The 23,256-nt window shown below is 50.8% G+C and overlaps 2 protein-coding genes and 1 long non-coding RNA gene across 5 annotated transcripts in view; 1 reads left to right on the plus strand and 2 right to left on the minus strand.

Annotated features, from left to right (window-relative positions):
- Window positions 1-1,021: 1,021 nt before the first annotated feature.
- On the minus strand, window positions 1,022-5,833 carry LOC113977015. Its single transcript, XR_003537251.1, has 4 exons — window positions 5,735-5,833; window positions 3,770-3,942; window positions 3,150-3,193; window positions 1,022-1,136 (listed from the first exon to the last, which is right to left on the minus strand). It is a non-coding gene; the product is annotated as an uncharacterized LOC113977015 (long non-coding RNA).
- A 6,780-nt stretch (window positions 5,834-12,613) lies between these two features.
- Window positions 12,614-16,367, plus strand: RNF223 (ring finger protein 223). 2 transcript variants are annotated; one of them, XR_003537250.1, is made up of 2 exons: window positions 12,614-12,886; window positions 15,457-15,515. XR_003537250.1 is itself a non-coding variant. In XM_027702773.1 (2 exons), the coding sequence occupies exons 1-2, from the start codon at window positions 15,086-15,088 to the stop codon at window positions 16,311-16,313; spliced, it is 909 nt and encodes a 302-aa protein (XP_027558574.1). In that variant the 5' UTR covers window positions 14,786-15,085; the 3' UTR covers window positions 16,314-16,367. The 2 variants fall into 2 exon arrangements, 1 of the variants encoding a protein (XP_027558574.1); XM_027702773.1 differs by lacking the exon at window positions 12,614-12,886 and adding an exon at window positions 14,786-15,137 and having other exon boundaries at window positions 15,457-16,367.
- Window positions 16,368-19,901: 3,534 nt separating this feature from the next.
- Window positions 19,902-23,256, minus strand: part of LOC113977016 (tyrosine-protein phosphatase non-receptor type 11-like) — a 40,895-nt gene continuing 37,540 nt past the window's right edge. For both annotated transcript variants that reach the window (XM_027702774.1, XM_027702775.1), the window contains exons 13-16: window positions 22,536-22,687; window positions 21,435-21,535; window positions 20,638-20,749; window positions 19,902-20,157 (exon numbers count right to left, since the gene is read on the minus strand). In XM_027702774.1, coding sequence (XP_027558575.1) covers window positions 20,662-20,749; window positions 21,435-21,535; window positions 22,536-22,687 — 341 coding nt within the window. In that variant the 3' untranslated portion in view covers window positions 19,902-20,157; window positions 20,638-20,661. The remainder of the gene's footprint in view (window positions 20,158-20,637; window positions 20,750-21,434; window positions 21,536-22,535; window positions 22,688-23,256) is intronic.

Consider the following 23,256-nt stretch of genomic DNA (forward strand, 5'->3'; position numbering starts at 1 on the left):
TTCCTCAGGGACACCCTGAGAGGTAAATCCTTTGTAAGTAATTCCAAACCACAAACCTGCACCAGGGGCACGAGTTTATTCTGCCAGGTCTGCCCTTAACTTTGCTTTTCATGTGGTTTCTTTTTCCCCTTTAACCTGCTGCTGTTTTCCATGTCTATGAGGACCAGCACCCTCCCCCATTCCAGAGTTATCCCCCTCCCACTTTGGAGCACATAAATGGCATTTATATCCATTTAAATTTGGCATTTCTGAGTCAACCCCTCATTTAAATCAGATGTTTTGCCAGTGGCAGGCTGACAAAAAGGTTGTGGCATTCAAATTAGAAACCTTGGAGGCTCCATCTAGACATGCAGGGAGTTGCTCCTCACCTTTATCTTGCCTTTGCCCTCTCTCTCAAATATCCCCCTTTCCACTTAAACCATTCCTGTGTGGACATGGAAAAAATTCCTGGCTTTTTGTGATGCCTGTGAACTAAACTTTTCTAGACTAGAAGTTGTCCTCTGCAAATTAGACACGTAATATTCTAGATTCCTTTTTCCTCTCCTTTATTACAAAGCAAACCAGTGTCTTCCTATGCAAATATTTGTAAAGCAAGCAAAGGTAGGAGGTGAAAAAAAAAAACAACATAAATATTCATCATTCTTAATGAAACCTTTATTTCTGCGTGTTTAGTTGAAGGCAAATTTATCAAACATGCTAATTATACGAATTACAGCTAATGAGGTTTAAATGTTGCTCCATTTCCATGGCTTTGCAAACATCTTCTATACCTTAGACACGGGGAGAAGGGGAGGGAGGGAGAAAAAAGGGTGGGGAAATCACTCTTGAGGCTCTTGCTGCGAGTCCAAAGATTAAACATAAGCTTTATAAACATACCTAAAAGTGTATTAAATCTTTAATGCTTCCAGTAATATATAGCTTTAATTACTATCCTGTTGAAAAAGAGAGTTCTCGGTGATATATTGACTTCCTCTTCAGGTTTATTAAAAAGTAAATTGCATTTCTGCTTCGGTGGGGAGTTTTTTCATTTGGCTTGATAAGCCCAAAAATCGATGGCAGCCAAAGGAGTTTGGAGGAGCTCAGGGAATTATTGCACAGGTGTCCCAGAAATAAGAAGTGCTGGAATGGATCAGGGGCTGGAAAAATAACGGGAATGGGGGTGAGGTCATAGAATCATGGAATCACAGAATCAGCTGGGTTGGAAGGGACCTCTGAGATCACCAAGTCCAACCCTTGATCCAACCCCGCTGTGGTTCCCAGCCCATGGCACTGATGCCACATCCAGTCTCACCTTAAAAACCTCCAGGGATGGAGAATCCACCACTTCCCTGGGCAGCCCATTCCAATGGCTGAGCACCCTCTCTGGAAAGCACCCAAGAGAACAGGCAAGCAAAGACTAAACCCAGACACAGCAAAAATCCAGAATTACAGAATGATTAAAGTTGGAGAAGGGATCAGAGTCACCCCTGTGCCCCATCCCCACCTTGTCCCCCAGCCCAGAGCACTGAGGGCCATGTCCAGCCTTTCCTTGGACACCTCCAGGGGTGGGGACTCCAAACCTCCCTGGGCAGCCCCTTCCAAGGCCTGAGCACCCTTTCCATGAGGAAATTCCTTCTGATATCCAACCTGACCCTCCCCTGGCACAGCTTGAGGCCGTTCCCTCTCCTCCTGTCCCTTGTTCCCTGGGAGCAGAGCCCGACCCCCTCCAGCTCTTCCCTCCTGTCAGGGAGTTGCAGAGCCAGAAGGTCCCCCCTGAGCCTCCTTTTCTCCAGGCATTTTTTGGGCCAGTTCAGACCAGGAAAAACTCAACTCTGAATTTCCTGGTTGACTTTCCATCCTTGAACAAACAACCTCTCCTTCGAAAGGCGTCTCAACCCAGCAAGTCCCAGCACGTCCCCTCTCTCTCCTGGCACCTTCCAGGGGAGCCCCTCTGGAAAGGGCACTGGAGCAGCATTCCAATGCCTGACCACCCTTTCCATGAGGAAATTCCTCCTGATGTCCAACCTGACCCTCCCCTGGCACAGCTGGAGGCCGTTCCCTCTCCTCCTGTCCCTTGTTCCCTGGGAGCAGAGCCTGACCCTCCCCTTTGCTCTCCCCTCCTGTCAGGGAGTTGTGGAGGCCAAGATCCCCCCTGAGCCTCCTTTTCTCCAGGCTGAGCCCCCCCAGCTCCTCATAGGATACTCCAGACCCTTCCCCAGCTCTTCTGGACATGCTCCAGCCCCTCCATCTCCTTCCTCAACTGAGGGGCCCAGAGCTGGACAGAGCCCTGAAGGTGCCCCAGCACAGGGGGACAATCCCTGGTCACCTCAGCTCCCTCAGTCCCTCACAGCACTGAGGGATGGATTGTTCCCGAACAAAAAATTCCAGCACAGGAAGCCACAAGGAAGCAGATTTACGCAACAGGATTTCCTGCCTGCAGGCTCCTGGCCAGCCTCGAATTTGGGGAATTTGGTGGCTCTCTCTCTCTCTCTCTCGAACTTCCAGGACCGCCGAGCTTTGAGCCATTCATCAAACCGTCCCCCGGGGGAGGCTCGTGCTTTTGTAAAGCTCTTTCTCACATCCAGGAAATTCGCAGCCTAATTCCAAAGGCACGCGCGGGGAGCTGCGGAGAGAACAAGGAGCTGCAGAGAGAACAAGGAGCCTGAAGGAGGTTTTTTTTATTGCTTTTCTGCGAGTCAGTCATTACCCCCGCGTTCGAGAAGAGCCCGGCTCAGATCCCTATCTCTGCCTCTCTCCGTTAAAGCTCAGAGCAATTTTCTCTCGGTTATTCTCCCAGCTCGAAGCTGAACAGGATTTCTCCAGAAAAAAGCCATTACTACTCCTACAAACCCTCACTTTTGCATTCCCAGCCTGCCACAAATTCAGCTTTTCAGCCGTTGTCTGAAATCCACGGCTGGCTTTAAAAACTGAGGGTTTGATTGAAATTAGTTCAGCTTTATGGCAAGGGAGGCTTATAGAAAATAACCTGGACGCCGAGTTTTGCTTCCCAATACACAGAGAAGAAAGGAAATTCTCTTTGAAGGATCAGTCATGACAACTTTGTGCTCTTTTCCACCAGTGACATAACTTCCAGAAAACCAAAGTCACCTCCAGCTTCCAGCCTGTCACAGAAGATGTCAATGGATGTCAAAATCAGAATTACAACTCACTTTCTTCAAGTTAATCTCCCAGAGCTTGATTAGCACTGTCCTGTCTTCAGTCCATAAAGAAAAAGACACAAAATAAGGATGAAAAAAATCCTTCCCAGCTCTGGGAATTCCTATTTATGCTCCAGTCCTCCCAGATTAACACCCACTCAATGGGAACACCTGCAGGAGCTTGTTAATCACTTCTCATCTGGAATTTTTTTAACCCTCTCCTTGCTTTATATTAAAAGATGCAAATTACTTCCCGGGATCAGGAACCTGGAGAGGGGAGGCAGAGGGTATTTATCCCGGGCTGGGAACCTGGAGAGGGGAGGCAGGGGGGGGTTATCCAGGAATAGTAACCTGGAGAGGGGAGGCAGGGGGGGTTTATCCGGGACCAGGAACCTGGAGAGGGAAGGCAGGGGGTGTTTATCCAGGGCTGGGAACCTGTCCCGTGCCTCCCTGCACACACAGGACGTGAGCAGAAGGACCAGCAATTTCCCAAACACCCACTCACGGCCCTGAAATCCCATCCCTACAATCCCGGGATGTGGCACTTGCCGGAGGCCGCCCCGCTCAAGGTGACACCTGGAGGGCAGAAGGAGTTTCGACTGCTCGTTGTAAACAAAAACCTCGTTACAAACCTCGTTTAAAAACCAAAGCCAGGCTGAAACGAGCTGGATTTCTGTTTCCTGGGGGTGGAATCCGAAGCTCTGCGTTTAAAGTGCTCCGTAGCAACAGGAATTCCCTAAGGAAACGCTTGGAGCATCCCTGTATGTGCATCAGACTGGATGAATCCCTTGTGCACCTCTCAAATCTGCAGAGCAGGAGACACAGGCTTTGTTTTCTGCTTCATTTTTGTCCCCGCTGTCACAGTTCACTGAGATATTCCTGCGTTTTTCCCTCGTCTCTGTCTCCCCGGTGTCAGTTTGGATCAAAAGCCCTTTCAGAACACAGAGACCTGTCCCCCTCCTGACAACCTGCAGAGCAGCCAAGATTTATTTCCCCGGTGAAAACTGTGTCAAGCCTGACTTAGGCTTGTTCACAGGTCAGGAGGCACAAGGTGTGGAAAAGAAAAGCCCTCGGGAGAAGCTTGTTCCTCAAAAAAAAAAAAAAAATCACTTTATATCACAATATTGCTCATTAGCAAGAGGGGCCAGTAGGATTAGAGGAGCTTAATTATTTATTCCGTGCTGGTTGTCCAAATATTTAAGTTTGCACTTGGGAGAAGCAAATTGGTGCCCAAATGTAGCTGTTAATGTCACATCCACTGCTAAACCACTGCAGCAGGTACATTAAAAATACATCAAAGTCTCCCCAGAGGAGCTCATCTCTCACTTCATGCTCTGATCAGTGAGGACTATATTTACTTGAGGACTAACTGAATCCAGGTATTGACCTTCCCCTCCTTCCAGGGAGGTGTTGCCTGGGTAATTCCTGAGGGATGGGAAGCCTGCAACACCAGCTGAGTTTGTTCAGGGAGATATTTCCCTCTCACAAAAAAGGTCCTTGGCTAAAGAAGAGAGTTCAAACCCCTTCCCTGATGTATCACATGGATGTGGAGCAGCAGTGGGAGGGATCTCCAAGGCACAGGTGGGGTCTGGAGACATGGAATATCCACATGCCATCCTCGAAAAAGGAATTCTGCACCAGCTCTCTCAGGCTTTGCTACCTCAGATCCATGATCTGAGGACTTAATCTTTCATCCTGTTAACCAGGCAGGGGATTTCTGTGCAGAACAGGCAGCAATTAGAGTTCAATTTTCAAAGAGCTCCTTCTCCTCCTCTTGTAGTTTTTCGCTCAGGATGAGTGGCAGGGCACGAGGCTGGGCTGGGCAGAACCAAAGGGCTGTTCCCAGAGGGAACATCCTCACTTCCCACTGAACTCCCTGCAAGGAGTTCTTGTTTAGCAGAGAATTAAGCTTGAAGGAATTGAGTGTTAAAAAAAAAAACCCCAAACCAACAAACATTTGCATTTGGTATGTAAAGCAGCGTTAGTGTTGCAGGAACAGATGGGAAATGCACTGGGAATGCAAATATTGTCCTGTTCCCCTGTTTTATCACACACACAGAAAGGATTCTGCCTTCCCCTTATCTGCAGAGGGACAAATCCCACAGCCCTCTCCCGAGCTCAGTGCTCAGGCCGAGGTGTGATGGTGTCATTCCTGCAGCTGGAAATTCCAGGGGTTGCCATGTCCCCTGTCCTGCTTGTTTCAGGGAAAAGTGTCCTTATTTATTTCTCAGGTCAAACACAGGGACTTCCCCCAACCTGGGGGGGAAAAAAAAGAAGATTGATTGTTCATCCTTGGAGCAGGGAGAATTAGGGAATAGAATCATGGAATGGTTTGGGTTGGAAGGGACCTTGAAGATCACCTTGTTCCACCCCCTGCCATGGGCAGGGACACCTTCCACTAGCCCAGGTTGCTCCAAGCCCCATCCAGCCTGGCCTTGGACACTTCCAGGGATGGGGCAGCCACAGCTTCTCTGGGCAACCTGTGCCAGGGCCTCCCCACCCTCATAGGGAAGGATTTCTTCCTAAAATCTGATCTAAACCTCTCCTCCTTCAGCTCAATGCCATCAACAAGACGGAAACAAAGAGTTTAAGGTCACCCTTGTCCCTGGAGGATGCTGGGAAAGTTTGTCCATCATCAGATCTATCTCAGGGCGGTGGATTCCCGTGGGGTGAAGAAAGCAAAAGGGATCCATCCACTCAGAATGTGCTGTTTGTAACCTGGAAAGGTCGGTGCTGGTGGAGAACTCTCGGGGTGTGACCCACAGACACCACAGGGAACCCCGTCCCTCCTCACCTCCACCAGCAGGTCCTTTCCTTAGGGAGCCACGCGCCGGAATTCGGGTCTGGCATCCCAAAAAACGCCCCTGGAGGGATGAATTAACATCCCAACCCCCCCTCTTCCTGCCTGGATGTGTCTCTGGGCAGCTCAAACCGCTCCTGCTGCGGGGGGGGGGAGGAATCCAAAGGTGCGGATCCAGCGGAGCGCATCCCGCTCGCGGGGAAAGGGGGAATTTTGCCAGCAGAGGGCAGGTGGATTGTTAGGGAAGGAAAAGTTTCCCGGAGAGGAGCAGCAGGAGGTCCCTGCAGGCATTCCCTCCTCGGCTCTGACGTCACAGGCCGTTTCCCAAGCTCGTGATGTCACCGGGAAGTGAGTAACTCTGCAGGAACACGAGCCGGGACAATCACCAGGGCAATTAAGCGCCAATTAAGGTGTCGGTGAGAGCCTGTGAGCTCTGCCCATCACCGAGGGACCTGGGGCTGCTCAGCCTGGGCAAAAGGAGGCTTTAGGTATAAGAAAAAGTGGGATTTTATTGCTTTCTACAACTCCCTGGAAAGAGGTTGTACCCAGCTCGGGCTCTGCTCCAAAGCCACAGGACAAGAGGGAACGGCCTCAAGTTGCACCAGAGGAGCTTTAGATTGGATATTGGAGGGAAATGTCTTCCTGGAAAGGGTGGTCAGGCATTGGAAGTGGTGGAATCACCATCCCTGGAGGTCTTCAAAAGACCTGGAGATGTGGCACTTGGGGCCGTGGTTCAGTGGCGGGCTCAGCACTGGGGGAATGATTGGATTTGATGCTCTTGGAGGTCTTTTCCAATGTAAATGATCCTGTGATTCCATGACACTCTCCCTCCTCAGCAACATGCCATGGCTGCAGCTGCCTCTGGATCGCTCATTCCAGGCTGGCAACAACAGTTCCCTTCCTGCTCCTTGGGAAGAGCATCCCCTTAATGTTTAGGAGGGTAATTCCTTTGCTTCCTCAGTGCTGGATCTCAGATCAGCTACATTTGAGCCTCTCACAGCCCCTAAAGGAGCTGGAGCTGCAGCTCCTGGGATGATTTAACATCCCCCCAAGGAGGTCCATGGGAAACTCCTCTTCCTTTGAGCCACTCCAACTTTCCACTATGGAATCAGCACACTTGGAAAGCCAACAGCCCTCCTAGTCGTGGTCTCAGGGCTGAACAATGATTTATAAACCACAATTCAGCCCTCAGTCCAAGTCACTTACTCCTTCAGAAATGATGGGCTAGAAGATAAAAAAAACACACACACACAAAAAAAGGATCTGTGACCTTATATCTGGGGAATGGATGCTATTTCTGCTATTTGAGCAGCTGGCCATGAGTAGCTGAATCACTGAGCCCCGAGGTGTGACAGTCACCTGAGCCATGGAGTGCCAGGGAAATTGCCCCTTGTAATGATTATCTAATCGTGCTGCTTTCCTGGTGACTGCAGGAAATGGAGCCCAAAGCTGGGTGCCAGGGGGATCCAGTGTTCCAGGGGGATCCAGTGTTCCAGGGGGATCCAGTGCCAGGGGGATCCAGTGTTCCAGGGGGATTAAACTGTGGAGGCACTTGGTGCCTGAACCAAGAAGGTGGGCATCACTTAGGGGACAGGAGTCACCTGTGGCTCAAACAGGAGCAGTTTTGCTCTAAATCTGTGTCAGGATGCATTAGTGGATATTGCAGGAGGTGAGGGGACTACAAGGAAGCCAGAGAGGGACTCTGGAGTGACAGGACAAAGGGGAATGGCTTCAAACTGAAAGAGAGGAGGTTTAGATGAGATGTCAAGAAGAAACCCTTCCCTGTGAGGGTGGGGAGGCCCTGGCACAGGTTGCCCAGAGAAGCTGTGGCTGCCCCATCCCTGGAAGCATCCAAGGCCAGGTTGGAGCAACCTGGGATAGGGGAAGATGTCCCTGCCACACTCCCTGACCCTTGAAGGTCCCTTCCAACCCAAACCCATCCATGATTTATCACAACTCCGGGGTGTTTCGCACCCCATCACCTGTTCAAAGCCTCATCCCTCTGCTCTGGGAAGTGACTCTGCCCTGCCAAGGGGCACCACTTGCCCAGAAATCATTTCTCTTTTACTGCCTGGGCTGTAAAACGTGCCCAGCTGGAAACATGGTTGGACAAACACAAGTTACTGGAAGGCTCAAATCACTTTGTCTATCAGGTACCTTGAGATTGTCTGATAGAAACAGTTAGAGAAGGGTAAAATATAATTACATTAAAACTATCCCACAGCGAGCTCCCAGCCAGCTTATCTGATGACTCACCACTGGCTCTTTCCTGGCAGTACCCAAACACATCCTTTGGAATTTAAATAGCCCAGTCTAGCCCGGGCACAATCGACTGCAGCAATGATGAGACTTCAGAGCCAACACCCGGGTAGGAGCTGCCCGCACGTGAATTCAGGCAAATAAAAGAGCTCGGTGATGGGAAACATCACTTAATGGAGCTGTTTACCACCCCGGAGCGGTAATTGCTCGGAGCATCAGCCCTCCTGACTCGGAGGAACAGCTGCGGGATCAAAAAGCAGCACTAGCTCCGGGCCAAGGAATTGTTTATCAGCAAAACTCAGGCAGTACCAGGTCCCCACTTCTTCTGCATCTGATTAGCAGCTGATAAGTGGGAGGTGGGGAGCTCAGCTGCTGAGCTGGACCTGGCTCAAAACCCACAGACCTGATGTGTGTATGTGTGTGTATGCTTTCACTGGCTTGGAGCACGTGAATGGGTGAGCTAACAGAAAATATAATTAAGAAAAATATAACCTAATAGAATCTAAATATGAGCTCTGCATTTAACCCCTCAGACACTTCCATCCCTGTTGCACCAGGGGCTTGGCTTTAACCAGGCTGGGTCTCCCCCAGTTCAAACCAGCACATCTGGATATTTTTGCCCTGTTTGCAGCTCCTTGAGCCCCTGTGTCTTGTGCAGCCAGGAATAGCACTAGAGGTCAGAATTTTGTCCTGCACAGGCTCCAGAGGGGTTGCTTTGGCTCTTTACGCTGTTGTGCCCCAGGAACTGCTCCCTGAGGTTTCTCCCAGCACAAAAAGCCTCCTAAAGCCCTTCCAGGCTTCACACACAGCCCCCACAAATCAGAGCTGTAAAAAAACCCCCAAAACATGACCAAGAAGGCAGCATCCCCAGAGGTGCTGCTGGGACATAATAAACCAGCCAGCCTTGGATGAGGGGAGAAAGGGAAGAGAGGAACTTTGCTGCTCAGTGCTTGGTGCATTTTGACTTTTCTTGCCACCCATTTTACTGGGTGGTTTAACTTATCAGCTGAGATAAGATAAACTAACTACACAAAGGATAAAAAGAGTTATATACTTGGGCAGTGGTGGAGGTAAAGACAAGCCAAGGAAACAGCTTAAACCCATATAATCAGCCATCTGTTTTTATTAGTCTGCCTCTCTTTACACTGGCTTGCAAGTTTTAAATGGTCCTGTCCTCAACCAGTTGCTGTTAGAAATGATATTTTTCATTGCAAACATTCCTAAATCCCCCTGGCAAGAATCCAAACCCTTTAGAAGATCTCATCCCTTCACCAACACCCCTGGATGAGGTGGCAGTGGTCACTGGTGCTGGGAAAATGAGGAGAGGTGGTGGTGGGAAGGGTCTGATGGTTGAGAGTGTCGATGTTTCAATCCCAGTTATTCGCTGCAGGTGGGGTCCTACAGGAGCTCTCTGCCTGGAGCTGCTGTGACCAGCCCTGTGCAACACCCATCCCTCCCAGGTTCCATCAAAATCCATAATCCAAGACCAAAAATCAAGGCTTATAATTCCTTTTCTTGCATGAATTAAAATGATCTGTTTATTTAGGAAACGGGCCCCAGAAATGGGTGAAAATTCAGTGTTTTGCTCAAGATCCCAGCGCTCCTAGCAGGGATCTGAATCTCCTCCCTCTCATCTTGGTGTTCCAGCCACAGAATCCTCATTCCTGCGTGGAAAATCAATTTGGAACAAGTGTTTTCAGGCTGCTCTTTGCACATCCCTGCCCAGGGGAATCCCTTGGAGAAGCACCTGAGCCGTGCACGTGGAGCGAGTCCAAGGAAATAACAGTATTACAACCAAGGAGCTGTTCCTGCTTTGCTCCACTGCTCCTTTTGGGACAAACACCGAGGTTTTGTGCCCTGGGATCCACCCCAGCTCAGCTGCAGCTCCTGCCTGTGCTCGCTCTGCTCCCTCCGAGCAGAGGATAAAAATAACAGCAAACCTCCCACTCACTTTTGGGAGCCAAGCCCTGCTCGTCATCCCGAGTCTTCCAGCCCTTGGAGAGGGAGGAGCGTGGAGGAGCCCAGTTTGCCCCAGGCTCTCAGCTCCTGGGTTGGATTCCTGGTGGGAAACCAGCCTTGGAAGGGCTGAAACTCTGCCCCTGCCAGCGGAGAAAGGGTTAAAAGGCACCCATGCCTTGCTTTAAAAATTAAGTCCTTGCTGTCCCACTGACTTCTAGGGAAACAGCTGGACCTTAAAACAGATTTTTGGATCCCCAGTGTGTTCCTGAGGTAACACACCCTGCCATGGTGTTAACTCTGAGCCCAGTTTGCCCCAGGCTCTCAGCTCCTGGGTTGGATTCCTGGTGGGAAACCAGCCTTGGAAGTGCTGAAACTCTGCCCCTGACTCACATGGCAGTTCAGCAATCCCACTCTGCCAGTGGGGAAAGGGTTAAAAGGCACCTGTGCCTTGCTTTAAAAATTAAATCCTTGCTGTCCCACTGACTTCCAGCTGGACCCAAAAACAGCTTTTAGATCCTCAGTGTGTTCCTGAAGTAACATACCCTGCCATGGTACTGAAATTGTGTTAACTCTGAGCCCAGTTTGCCCCAGGCTTTCAGCTCCTGGGTTGGATTCAACACGTTTCTGGTGGGAAACCAGCCTTGGAAGGGCTGAAACTCTGCCCCTGACTCACGTGGCAGTTCAGCAATCCCTCTCTGCCAGTGGGGAAAGGGTTAAAAGGCACCCATGCCTTGCTTTAAAAATTAAGTCCTTGCTGTCCCACTGACTTCCAGGGGAAACAGCTGGACCCAAAACCAGATTTTTGGATCCCCAGCGTGTTCCTGAGATAACACACCCTGCCATGTTACAGAAATGATGTTAACTCTGAGCCCAGTGTGCCCCAGGCTCTCAGCTCCTGGGTTGGATTCAGCCCATTCCTGGTGGGAAACCAGCCTTGGAAGTGCTGAAACTCTGCCCCTGCCAGTGGAGAAAGGGTTAAAAGTCACCCATGCCTTGCTTTAAAAATTAAATCCTTGCTGTCCAACTGACTTCCAGGGGAAACAGCTGGACCCAAATCACAGATTTTTGGATCCTCCCCCTGCCTTGGTACTGAAATGGTGTTAACTCCGAGCCCAGTGTGCTCCTGCCATGACTAAGGGAGCGACACTCCTAAAACTCTCATTCCCATCTGTTCATCCAACATCCTGCTGTGTCAGCTGCAGGCAGTGCCTGCTGCCAGCCTCACTCATCCCTGAGTGAGGGATAAATACCTGGGAAGGCCGGGAGTGCTCTGTGAGGTGCTGCCAGCTCAGCCTCCTGCAGGGATTGTCATTCCCACGCTCTTCTGGGATGCGGATCCGGGAAAGTTTAGTCCAAACCTGCATCTCTCCACTGGGTGTTTGTCTTCCAGAACCACCCGTGGAGCTCAGCAGGAATCCACTGGAGAATGATGCTGTGGAAGGACCCAGGAACCTTAATTTTAATCCTAAAACATAATTAATCCTAAAGCTTTGGTGATTTCAACTCACTTCTCTTATTTAGCTCCTTGGACGGTGTGACCTGGAATAGAGGAATGTTGAATCCAAAGCCAATTCTATCTGACTGCCCCTAAAATCAGTGGGATTTAGACAGTTCTCTGTCCCAAGAGATTCGCTCAGTTCCAGGATGTTTTTCACCCATTCTTAAAGGAGGCATTTCCTGATACCGGCCTGAAAAAAATCCAGTTATTTATGAGTGTTGGTTTTGTTGAGAAACCGAACAAAGAAAAATAGTGTTTGCAGCAAATGAGGACTGGAATAAATGCTGAATGTTTGCTTCTCCCCCCACTCCTCTTTTGTGTCCTTATCTGCCCACAAATGTAAATTTGCTGGTTCTTTTTCTGGACCGTGGGCTGATGTCCTTTGAACCACACACAAGCTTTGCAGGTGGAATAATATTTCTCCACAAGAAAAATATTAAGAAATATTAAGCTGCAAAGAATGAAATTCCCTCTCTGTGCCAGTCCATTCAGAGGGGCTCAAAGCAGGCAGATGAGTGTGTAGAGTGGTTCAATTAATTTACAAACTTTCGAATTATACTGGTTTTTCTATCACAACCATTATTTTTCCCTCAGCCAACCACAAGAAATGTGACTGTCAGAATCCAATTTCTGCCATCAGGCACTTCCAAATTATTTAGGTTTTATGGGGACACAATAAGAGAGGAATAACTGTGTGTTGAGGAGAAGTTTTGAGGCGAAATTTTGGGGTCAAATTTTTCTTTCGGGAGGCGAAAACGCAACCGGGAAACAACCCAGATAACAACAGGTTATGGAAGGTGATTAAAACCCCTCCAAACTAGAATTTACCAGCGAGCAGAGGGTCAGGGAAGAGGAATAACCAACCATTTCTCCCAGGCAGGTGTCCCTTATCAGGAGCATTCCAGCCTGCCCTGTTTGTCACAGGAACCGGCCGGAGCGGGAGCGCTCGGAGCCAGGGAATGATTCAGTGGGGATGGGGAAGGGCAGGTGGAGCAGGTAAAGTCACCTCCAGACAGGAAGGTATAAAAGATCCTTGGATTGCAGAGCCGGGGCCACTCGTGCACGGGGAGCTCCTGGAGGTCACTTGTCCTGCCAGGAAAAACCACCCGGAGCTGGGACACCAAGAGGACACTTTATAAACACAAAAAAAGCCCCTCTGGAGAGAAGACTCTTCAGGGGTAGAAATCAAGAGCCCAGAACATGCTTTCCTCCTTCTAACAGCACCCTGAACAGGTATTTATTGACTTTAATCTGCTCCACAGCTCTTGCCTTGCTGGGGGTTCATTGCTCTGAGTTAAAGATCCCATCAGGGGACCATCAGAACAGTGCTGGCCACTGGCCTGATGGAGCAGAACCCTTGTGATCTCTTTGGTTTTATGGGGTAGAAAGAAGTTTTCTAGAACTTGTAAGAAGTCCTGAATTACTTAGTTTTATTTATTTACTTAGTTTTATTTATTTACTCCGTTGTATTTATTTAGTTAGTTTTATTTATTCACTTCATTTTGTTTATTTGCTGAGTTGATGTGTTTCTTCTTATTATTTGCTGGTGTTCCTGAAGTTTCTGGAAAGCCCAGGTAAAAATATTTGGTAAAAGGAGATAAATAGCAGCAGGGTCTGGGAGAGACTGTGGGGGTCTGAATGAAAAAAAAATCAGAAAACCAAACAAAACCCCCAAACCCCAATTAATTCTGTTAAAAAGACAAAAGCAGAGGGGGGAGGCTGAGCACGAACCCAACCTGTCTCGTGCCTCAGCTTTGTTCCCTACTCTTCAACTCCCCAGTTTAATTCAATTATCTGTGTAATTACCTGATCCAGGTGCCACATAACACCGAGGTGTCGATAAAAATAACCAGCCTCTAAATTTATTTAAAACTAAGACACATCTACAGCGTCACAACCCTGTTTAGGGAAGTTAAAACGCAGGCAAAGACTTGTCCCTTGGTTTAAAAGCAGCTGCTGTGAGTAAACTTCAAGTTTACTATCAGGATGTTGCTCTGACACGTTACAGGGCAGTAAAAAAAAAAAACCTCAACAGAACAGCTTTAATTTCATAACACAGGTTGTGAAATCGCAGCTTGTGCAAGCCCAGGCTCTCTCTTTCTGGGGTTACCTCCTGCCACTGGTTTTACTGCTCAGAAGAATCTCTGAGAAACACTCAGGAACTGCAGAGAACTGAGTGTAAGGGGATGGAGTTCTGCAAAACAGAAATTTAGTAAAAAAAAAAAAACCAAACCAACCAAAAAAACCAAATAAAGAAACCCAGGGGTTTTTCCTCGTCTCTGTGCCAGCTTAGGCTTGGATTTGTAATTCATCAGCATCTGCCAGATTGTGTTAAACATGCACGGGGATCTGGAGCCAGGAATAAAAAAAAAATGACATTGGAAACCATTCCAACTCGCTGCAAAGTGCACAAAATTTAACTCGAGGAGAAGCTTCACCAAATTTAACATTTAGATTAAGAGAAGGAAAAGAAGGGAGGTTCTGAAGGCTGGTTTCAGAACCAGCTGCGAGGGGAGAGGGGAGAATTCCCCATCCTGAAATAATGGAGGTTTATTTTAGTGCAATGTGAGGGACACTTGGTCCTTCTGATCCCTTAAATTACCCTTTATACGGCTCTGGTCCACACTGGGCTGCAGAGCTGTAATTACAGCCCCAACCTGGAGGTTTCTGGCTCGTCATCAGCAAATCTCCCATCAAGGGAGAATCAAGCCTGGTGAGTTGGGTGACACATCCCAAAAAAATGTTCCCCGGGCATCCAGCAGCGGGGCTGTCACCAGGAATTTCCTCCAGCCAAACACTTGCTTTCGGGTAAAACCACTCAGCAGCTGCAAAGCTGAGCGTGGCTGCAGGTGAGGCTGCGAGTTTGGGGTAAAACAACCCGAGCTGAAGGTGGATGAAAAGATTGGAGTAATTTGTAAACTTATTTGCTGGAATTGGTGCCTCAGCCACTCCAGGCTCCTCCAGGGAGCACAGGGCAGCAAGGCTTTGGTGCTGTCACTCCTCCTCCAGAGCTGTGTGTCCTAAGGAAACCAGAGCAACAAGGAAGCAGCAGAGAATTCCCCCTGCTCTGCCCCCAAGGCCATTTCCTCCAGCCTTGCCCGTCTTGCTGTGTCACGGTGACGGGCCCAGAGGTGCTGCTGGAGGGTGAGGATGGAACAGACGGTGCCATAAAACCATTTCCTCCCCTCCCTTGTGTTCCCCTGTGACACGGGGGAGTTCAGATCCCGCTGTGGATGGATGGATATAACCTCAGGTGGTGCCTCACTCACCTGCAGCAGGACCACAGATCAAGGCACGAAGCGCCCCAAAGAGACTCCCCCTGTTTCCCTCCACGCCTGAACAGTGTTATCTGTCTCTTAGGCCTTGCTCTTGCTGCCACCATAATCCCTGAGGGCCTCCCAGACTAATAGATTGCCAGGGCGAGGGCCCCTCATGGAGTCTTCTGCTCTCCTCCCTGCTCGGGTGTCGGGGAGCACCACCCGGGGTAGGTCTGTGTCGTGTCTCTTGGCGCCCAGAGGGAGGAATTCAGGGGGAAGGACTGCTCCCACCTGGGATCTAGGGTGTCCTGGTGCAAAAGGCTTTGGCTCGTGGTGGATCTCTGCGGGTTCCTTGCTTCTGTCTGCAGGATTTTGTGACTTCACCTTCGGGACGCAGCTTCCCACAGGCTCCCTGTGTGCTTCTCGCCTCTGGATGCAGTAGAAGCCACCAACTCGCTCTTTGTTCCTTTGAAGGGGTTAAAAGCTGGTGACGGGGGTGTCTCCACCTTGTTTAAAATGAAGGCTTGTGGTTTTCCTCTCTTCCAGAGGCTCCCAGGGCTCTGTTCCTCTCCCGGGGCTCCGTCATGTCGTGCTTCTCCCAGCTGTGGCATTCCAGCACTCCGGACTCTCCCACCAGCCCGACCCCGGCCTCTCCCGGTGAAGTCCCCATCCCCATCAGCCCCATCGTGGTGACCTCCCCAGGAGATGGCAAGAGGAAGGCCAGATCCCCCACCAGCTCCCCGAGCTCGCCCAACCCCACCTCTCCCAAGCCCACCTCCCCCGTGGAGTGCTCCATCTGCTTCAACACCTACGACAACACCTTCAAGACCCCCAAACTGCTCCAGTGCTCCCACGTTTTCTGCCTGGAATGCGTGGCCCGCCTGAGCACGGGGCTGCCCCCCAACCAGCCCGAGGACCTGCTGCCCTGCCCCTTCTGCAGGCAGCTCACCAACATCCCCCAGGAAGGCGCTCCCGCCCTGGAGACCAGCAAGGAGCTGCTGGCCACGCTGCCCCCGGAGCTGCAGCGGGAGAAGGTGCTGTGGATGGAGGGCACCAAGCTGTGCTGCCGCAGGGCCTCGGACGACGCCGAGAACCCCGAGTCCTGCATCTCCATCGACGTGGCCATGAGCAAGCCCGAGAGCCCCGAGGCCCCTCCGAGGGGGCTGGCGGGGCGGTTGTCCCGCTGCGAGGTGTGCGACGACTGGAAGCGCATCCTCCTCCTCTCCGCCCTCGTCATCATCCTCTTCTGCATCATCCTCTGGCCCGTGCAGTGCGCCCTGAAGACGGGCAACCTGCGCTGCTTCACCAGGACTGTGGCCACCATGAGCAGGCCCGAGTACCTGCCCCCCAAACCCACCGCGGCGGCGGCGGAGGCGGTGACAGATCCCCCTCTTTTCCAGTAGCAGCCCCTGGCTCTGCTCGGCTCTCAGGGGAGGAGCAGCAGGACCTGCTGCCCCGCCAGCATTCCTTGGATTGCTGGGCAGCCCCTGCGTCCCCGCTGCCCTCACTCCCGTGCCCAAGCCTCCGGGGGCTCTCCGCTGGAATGCTGCTCCAACCCGGAGTGCTGGTCCGAGGAGCCGCCTCTGCATCCTGCCGCCAAACTCTCCATGGAAACCAGAGCTGGGAAAGCCACGGGGAGGGTTCCAGGACTGTTTCCCTCGTGTGTGTGTGTTTTGCTGCCTTGGCTACAGACCAGGTGGCAGCGGGTGCAGTTCCTCGAGCTCCCCGAGGGAATAAAGGGCTATTTTTTTTTTTTGGCAAATTGAAGGATCTACGTGATTATTCCGACGAGGAGCTGGGATTGGGAGGGTAAAGACACGGCAGAGCTGTATAAACAGGTGAAAAACGCACTTATTCCACACGCTGGAGAGGTTTCAGTGAGCCTGAGAGGTGTTAACTGCTGCCTCCTGCTGACAAAACACGGATCCATCCCTGCTGCCTGCCTTCCCCGTGTTACCACCCTGAGGAGCTCTTCAAGTAGCCATTCTACTCGTTTTTCCTACGAAGATGCTTAAAAAAATCACTCATCCCCACCTGGAAGGCGGTTCTGCACCCAGGGGTGAGCTCTGTGAGGCACAGCCACAGCACCACCCTGACCCTCGAGTTTCTGCACCAGCAAACTTCACTCAGAACCTCTCACCGTGGCCAAAAAGTTCCACCTTTCGGCAGCTTTACCCTCCTAATCTTCCAATGTGTCAGTATTAAGACACAGGCCAGTGGCTGACACTCTACTTTTATTTAAAGCAGTGATCTGACAGTGATTTAGCAGAGTCTTCATGCTGAAGGCGGCTCACAATGAATATTTTCTATTCAGACATGGATCTAAGACAGTATTGTATGCGAGTACCATGATGTGTATGTATTAAATTATGTTTTATACAATGCAAGGTGTCAGTCTGCAGCAATTACTCCCCATTATCCCTTTTTTCCTTGCAGTGGGAGGTGTTCCCTCAGCAGTCCAGCTGCATCCCCAGGTCATGGTGGCACAGCTGTGCTCTGCTCCATCCCAGTGCTGGGCCATCCTGCACATTTATCCTGCAAATTCACTCCTCCCACCATCGGGGGGGGTTTGTCCCAGGTGAGACTTCCCTCTGTGTTCACCTGATTCGACCTGGAAAATGAGAAGCTGCAGAGCCTGCTCATCTCTCCCTCCTTCCCAGCTGGTGACAGATGCTTCCAGCCTCCCTTTCCAGAAAAAATAATCTCATTTGGAACAGAAAAGGCCGAAGCAACGGCAGAAACAGCTCAAGTGTGTTGCTGTGTGGAATTCCTGTGGGAAGCTGCTGCGTGTGCTGTGCCTGCACCTCCCCTGGGGTTCAGCTGCAGGCTGGTGTTACCTGTGCCAGCCACAGGAACACTCCAGGCCCTGGAAAATCTGCCAGGGATTCTCATTTGTCTCATCCTACCCACTCTTCATATCTTCACAGCACCAAACTGAGCGAGTTCCTGGAAAAAAAGTAACTCACCGAGGCTTCGAGCAGAGAAGGCACTTCCATTTTTCCTCTCTTTTTGTTTGGGACTAAGCCCAGCAAACAGGCACTGGGAGGGATGAAGTGCTTTGTCATGACATCTTCATTATCACTTGGCTCCCACTGAGGAGACCCAAGGGCAGGGCAGAGGGAAATAACATTTGCAGCCTCATAAAATCTACTGTTACAGTGGAAAACAGTTCCAACTGTTCCCAGTGTCCTCACAGTTCCAACTGTTCCCAGTGGTCTGTCACAGCATCCTTGTGGGGGGTGTCCCTTTGCACATCCCCAGCCCACCACGGACTTGGAAATAAAGGCTGAAGGGTTTAGGTAACACACAGCTGAACCTCTCCCTCCTCATGGTCAAAGGAAGGGAAAACAGGGCCCTGAACAGCAGCATTTGGCCAGGGGGACATTCAGGGTGTCCCACTGTTCACACCGTCAGTCCTTTTCCCAAAAAAACCCAAACTGCTTAAAAGAAAGGAAAAAAAGCAAAAAAAAAAAAAAAGCCTTGAGAATATTCAACATTTATTAGAAGTGCAATAAAAATAAACAGTTCTCCTGCCCCTGGGACAAGGGAGCAGAAAGACCAGGCAGGAATTACAGCCAAGGTGTGTCACTGTGCATTTGTTCAACCCTTTGGCTCAGCTCTAACACCCCAACCATGCAGAGTCCTTCCCATTCCAGGGATGCAGGAGGAGACTGGGACATCAGCCCTGTGCCTGCTCTGGGGGTTCAGCACTGGCTCTGGGACCCTAAACTGCTCTGGGGGTTCAGCCACTGACCCTCAGATCCAAAACTGCTCTGGGGTTCAGGCACTTTACCCTCAGACCCAAAACTGCTCTGGGAGCTCAGCATTGGCCCTGGGACCCAAAACTGCTCTGGGGGTTCAGGTATTTTGTCCTCAGACCCAAAACTGCTCTGGGGGTTCAGGCATTTTTTTCCTCAGACCCAAAACTGCTCTGGGGGTTCAGCAGTGGCTCTGGGACCCAAAACTGCTTTGGGGGTCCAGCACTGACCCTCAGATCCAAAACTGCTCTGGGGTTCAGGCACTTTACCCTCAGACCTAAAACTGCTCTGGGGGTTCAGGCACTTTGCCCTCAGAACCAAAACTGCTCTGGGAGTTCAGGCACTGACCCTAAGACCTAAAACTGCTCTGGGGGTTCAGGCATTTTACCCTCAGACCCCAAACTGCTCTGGGGGTTCAGGCACTGGCCCTCAGACCCAAGGCTCCCCCCAGAACACACTTCCAGACTGAGGGATCCTGCAGGAAGGGGTTCTTTGGCAGGACTTGGGGCTGGAACTGTGGGAAGCACTAAGACTTAGGAGAGCTGGGACACTCCAGTCGGGGACACACTCGTTTCCTGGCACTGCTCAGGTCACCAACACACCTACAACACCCCTACTCAGCAGATACAACACTTGCCTTGTCACAGAGGGGTGGCAAAAAGGTCGTGGCAGAGCTGCATCAAGCTTAGAGAGGCCCAGCTCCAGAATTCCAGCTCGGATTATCCCCCCAGGCTGCTCTCAGCAGGGGTGGATAAAAGCTCCAGTGCCCAGAGCTGTGTCCCTGCTCCTCAGCACCCAGGGGGGACCTCACTAAGCCCAACATTGAGGATGGAGGTGCCCCTCTGTGCCTCTCAACTCTGCTGGAGAACTGGGAAGAGCAGTTTGGAGGCTGCACACGGAGCAGGGATCATTCCATGTGCTCTGGCAGCGTTGCATAGGAAATCTGGGAACTGCTACAGCCAAAAGGAGGTGTGAGGAGAGGCATCAGCTGGGTCCAGGCAGTGCTCTCCACTCCAGGATTTAGGCTTAAAACCACTTTGTAGCTTAGAAATGGGTCGACCCAATGAAAACGTGACAGTGCTGAGGTTTTACTGAAGCCCTGAGTGGGCAAAGACCCCGGGAAAGCTTCAAGCAAAGAGTTGTTTCTGTTCCTTTTGCGTGTAAAAAATAAGGAGTTTAAATTAAAACAGTAAAAAAAACCCAAAAAAACAACCAAAAAAACCAAAACAACCCTGAAGCTGAGCCTTGATGCCCTAATGAATGTCCAGAGGCACTTTCACATAAATATCAACCTACTGAGGCAGGGGGAGAGTGGGAGGAGATCCTTCTCATGAATAAGTTAGGATAAGGCATGTTCTTAGGTGCAGGTTCTCGGGCAGCTTCTCCCCTCCTCTCTCCAAATCCAAGGTGCTTGGGGAAGGCAAGACAGGCAAACAAAACTGTCCTCAGTCGCAGAACTTGGGAAGGGGGGACGTAAACACTGGAAATCCTGCATTCCAAAAGGAGAAGGGAGAAGGGTGGCAGGTTTGTAACTGGGAGAAAAGAAGGTTACAGAGCTGAGATGTTCCCAGCGTGGGGAGTGTCTGCACACACAGCTCAGCCTTGTCCCCAGAGTCCCACAGCTCCCTGAGAGAACAGCCTGAAAAGCTGCTATTAATTGATAATACTGAATGCTGAGAATATTGGGATTTCCTCCCCTCCCTGGGAACATCATAAACGTGTTTCTCTGTTGAGATCTCACTTCCACCCCCTTTCTCCCACGGCCACATCTTTAGGCTCCCATAAATTCCACCCCACATTTGCAGGCAGAGCCTCTGAGACGTGCCCAGGAAACAAATTGTGGGAGGGTTGGAAAACTGGATTTTTGGGGGAGTTTCAAACCACGACCCTGAGCTGCACAGGAGCTGCTCAGACGTGGCACAAACCAGCGTGGTGACACTCTGGGGTGACCCCAGGGGGACATTCTTACCTGTGGAGCCTCCACACAGCTCCTCTATCGCCCTGAATTACTCATCCCTGAAACCTTCGGGCTTTTGATGTTGAGGTTCTCGTAGAGGACGGAAGCTGACTCCTCATCCACCCTGCCAGGAAACAGAGCCCTGTCATTAACAGCCTCACCACTCTGGATCTTTGCCCAGGGGCTGTGGGAATGGCCCAGCCAAGCTCCCTTTTGCCCTCCCCACTGTTCTCATTCCCTGTTTTCTCCCCCTTTGGCTGGGCCACCCCTCCTTGGTTCAAATGCTTGGGAGTGGAGCCTATAAATGACACGTGTCCCCACCCCTCACCTTCAACCATAACTCACAGGGGTCCCATTACTTGGGGCAAGAGGAAAAACATAATTTGGGGTAATTTATCTCTGCTTATGTAAGGAATTCACACTCCTTAGCCCATGCTCCCTCTCCACATGGACTCAAATCCACCTCTCTCTGCTCTTGTCTCACCTTCCTTCAGATTAAAGTGGCAGTGGCACACTTTCCCTCTCCAGCTGATTGTCCAGAGCCATTCTCCAGAGCCAAGGATAACGGGACACTACTCTCTAATGGGGTATTTATATATATATCTATCTATATCTTTATATATATAAAGATCTAGTTCCTCCTCCCTCTTCCAAGAGTGCAAGGTGGTGCTATCCCTGCTGCTGACAGTGGGGTGGGATCACCTGTTTATCTGGGCCATTCCCACACGATATCCAGCAACTGCTCAGGATTCAGGTGTGGGAAAGACACTCTGGAAAAGGATAAACACCGGGAGAGACCCTCAGCTTACCCAGAGGGGGTCCGTGGGGAGGGGGGCTGCCCTTTGGCTCTGCCCTTTTCCATGGGAGGGTAGCCAATGTTCAAGTAGTCTCGTTCTTTCCTTTTATTCCTCTGGAAGAGAAAAGCAAAGACAATAAAACCCCACTTCAGGCAGGTGGAGAAAAAAAGCTTTCCAAGACCCTTTACGAGGTGGGGATCGATCACAGCTTGGACTTGACCCCAGAGGTCTTTCCCAACCTCAACGACTTCGGATTTGAGTTCCAGGGAGAAGGTGGGGTGGTGTTCTCCTCCAGCCAAGCCCGAAGGGGACATTCCCTCACCTCTTCTTCTTCAATAAAACCCCACTTCAGGCAGGTGGAGAAAAAAGCTTTCCAAGACCTTTTACTAGGCAGGGATTGACTCGACCTCAGAGGTCTTTCCCAACCTCAAAGACTTCGGATTTGAGTTCCAGGGAGAAGGAGGAATGGTGTTCTCCTCCAGCCAAGCCCAAAGGGGACATTCCCTCACCCGTTCTTCTTCAATAAAACCCCACTTCAGGCAGGTGGAGAAAAAAAGCTTTCCAAGACCTTTTACAAGGCAAGGATCAATCACAGATTGGACTCGACCTCAGAGGTCTTTCCCAACCTCAACGACTTTGTATCTGAGTTCCAAGGAGAAGGTGGGATGGTGTTTTCCTCCAGCCAAGCCCAAAGAGGACATTCTCTCATCTCTTCTTCTTCAATAAAATCCCACTTCAGGCAGGTGGAGAAAAAAGCTTTCCAAGGATCCCCTTTACAAGGCGGGGATCGATCACAGCTTGGACTCAACCTCAGAGGTCTTTCCCAAGCTCAACGACTTCGTATCTGAGTTTCAGGGAGAAGGTGGGGTGGTGTTCTCCTCCAGCCAAGCCCAAAGGGGACATTCCCTCACCTCTTCTTCTTCAATAAAATCCCACTTCAGGCAGGTGGAGAAAAAAGCTTTCCAAGGATCCCCTTTACAAGGCGGGGATTGATCACAGGTTGGACTCGACCTCAAAGGTCTTTCCCAACCTCTAAAACTTTGGATTTGAGTTCCAGAGAGAAGGAGGGATGGTTTTCTCCTCTAGCCAAGCCCAAGGGGGACATTCCCTCACCTGTTCTTCTTCCAGCCTCTTCTGCTCGGCCTCGATGAACTGCTGCACTGCCATGTACACGAACTTGTACTGAGCCTCCGTCTGCACCATCCCCGAGCGCTGCCGCCGCACCATCTGGATCGTCTTGGGGATGTCGATGTCGCAGTCCAGGCCTGCTCCAGAGCCAGGAGAACAATGGTTAAGGAAGGAAAATTAATTCCAGGAATGGTTTCCCTAAGATAGTTTGAAAGCTTTCACTCTCTGGCTGTGGAACGGCGCCGCGGAGCACCGGAATATTGAGGATATTGTGGAGGGATTTGGTGCAACTCTGGGACTGAGGGAAGTGTTATCCCTGCCAGAGGGTAAAAATGGGGTGGGGAGGGCTGAGGAAGGGCTGAGGAAGGGATGAGAAAGGGATGAGGAAGGGATGAGGAAGGGCTGAGGAAAGGCTGAGGAAGGGATGAGAAAAGGATGAGGAAGGGATGAGGAAAGGATGAGGAAGGGATAAGGAAGGGTAGAGGAAGGGATGAGGAAGGGATGAGGAAAGGCTGTGGAAGGGCTGAGGAAGGGATGAGAATGGGCTGAGAATGGGCTGAGGAAGGGCTGGGGAAGGGATGAGGAAAGGCTGAGGAAGGGATGAGGAAGGGATGAGAATGAGCTGAGAATGGGCTGAGGAAAGGCTGAAGAAGGGCTGGGGAAAGGCTGAGGAAGGGATGAGGAAAGGCTGAGGAAACGCTGAGGA

The sequence above is a fragment of the Neopelma chrysocephalum genome, unplaced genomic scaffold (genome assembly GCF_003984885.1).
Source record: "Neopelma chrysocephalum unplaced genomic scaffold, ASM398488v2 Primary Assembly neopelma1_196, whole genome shotgun sequence".
Taxonomy (NCBI): domain Eukaryota; kingdom Metazoa; phylum Chordata; class Aves; order Passeriformes; family Pipridae; genus Neopelma; species Neopelma chrysocephalum.

What these genes read in the sequence shown, in the direction of transcription:
- RNF223 (XM_027702773.1), top strand. Translation starts at nt 15,086, where the DNA reads ATGGAGTCTTCTGCTCTCCTCCCTGCTCGGGTGTCGGGGAGCACCACC. An exon ending in GTCGGGGAGCACCACCCGGG is followed by an intron (nt 15,138 to 15,456) that starts GTAGGTCTGTGT and finishes CCTCTCTTCCAG; the next exon opens with AGGCTCCCAGGGCTCTGTTC.